The sequence below is a fragment of the Laccaria bicolor genome, genomic scaffold (assembly GCF_000143565.1).
Source record: "Laccaria bicolor S238N-H82 LACBIscaffold_50 genomic scaffold, whole genome shotgun sequence".
Classification (NCBI taxonomy): Eukaryota; Fungi; Basidiomycota; class Agaricomycetes; order Agaricales; family Hydnangiaceae; genus Laccaria; species Laccaria bicolor.
Genome location: NW_001889921.1, coordinates 83,677 through 84,559, shown reverse-complemented (window position 1 = coordinate 84,559; position 883 = coordinate 83,677). Strand labels below are relative to the sequence as shown.

The 883-nt window shown below is 48.2% G+C and overlaps 1 protein-coding gene across 1 annotated transcript in view; it reads right to left on the bottom strand.

The window, feature by feature from the left end:
* LACBIDRAFT_295600 (uncharacterized protein) overlaps window positions 1-883 on the bottom strand; it is a gene marked incomplete at both ends in the record, with an annotated part of 1,776 nt that overhangs the window by 569 nt on the left and 324 nt on the right. The window contains 2 exons of the mRNA XM_001887951.1: window positions 227-693; window positions 758-872. Of these exons, the coding sequence (XP_001887986.1) occupies window positions 227-693; window positions 758-872 (582 nt within the window). The remainder of the gene's footprint in view (window positions 1-226; window positions 694-757; window positions 873-883) is intronic.

Below are 883 nucleotides of genomic sequence, written 5' to 3'. Positions count from 1 at the left end.
AGGATCAATGTCAGCGTGGAACATTTCCCTAAATCAATACAAGAGGGATGAGTGAGGTCAGTGGCCGGCACATAACATCGAAGAGAGATGAAGACCTTAGGGCATTGACAATGCCATATATCTGTGTTGTTTCAGAACCACAATCCGTCGAGAACTCAAGGGGCAGACCTGAAATATTTTCCCATTCAGATAAGTATGAAAAGGTAAGCTTAAAGAGACAACTCACCTCCGATCTCTTCAACGAGACAAAGAAAGAGATAGGCCACGATACTCCCCATGCGGTTACTCAGCACTACCCATGCACCAAGCCACCTAGAGCTCGCGTCGTCTACAACTCCCCATATTGGAAAACCGATGGAGTAAAGCTTGTCGTGGCCGTCTCTGGCCCAGCGCTCATGGATACCGAGGGGGTTTTTCTTGACGCGGACTGTCTTCTTGGATCCGGGTTCCCGATGGTCAAAGCCTCTAGGGTCGAAAGCATGCATGATTTCAGATATGAAGTCGCGGGAAAGATGAACTCCATGTTTAAATGCGATGCGACTCTTGACGTTGGCAAGCCCACGGGAGCCGCTGATGTCATCGTCCATCTCCGAGACAATAAGCTGAAGGGCGTCGTTGTATGGCATGGTGGCAGTCGTTATACGACTACCCATGAGAGAGAGCTCTTTGCGGCGGCGCTTGACAGCAGAGTCCCTAAAGTAGAAAAATAACTGTCAGACACAAAGTGAACGACTCGAAGTAAAGATAAAATGCTAACTTGATGTCTATATTGTAATCAGCTTTGAGAAGCGCAGAAATCTTCTTGTTTGAAGTCAGGCCTTGCCGATGGTAACTCTCAAGGGCGGCTTTGAGAGCAGGGTCGTCTGCAGTTGCTGAAAACGTA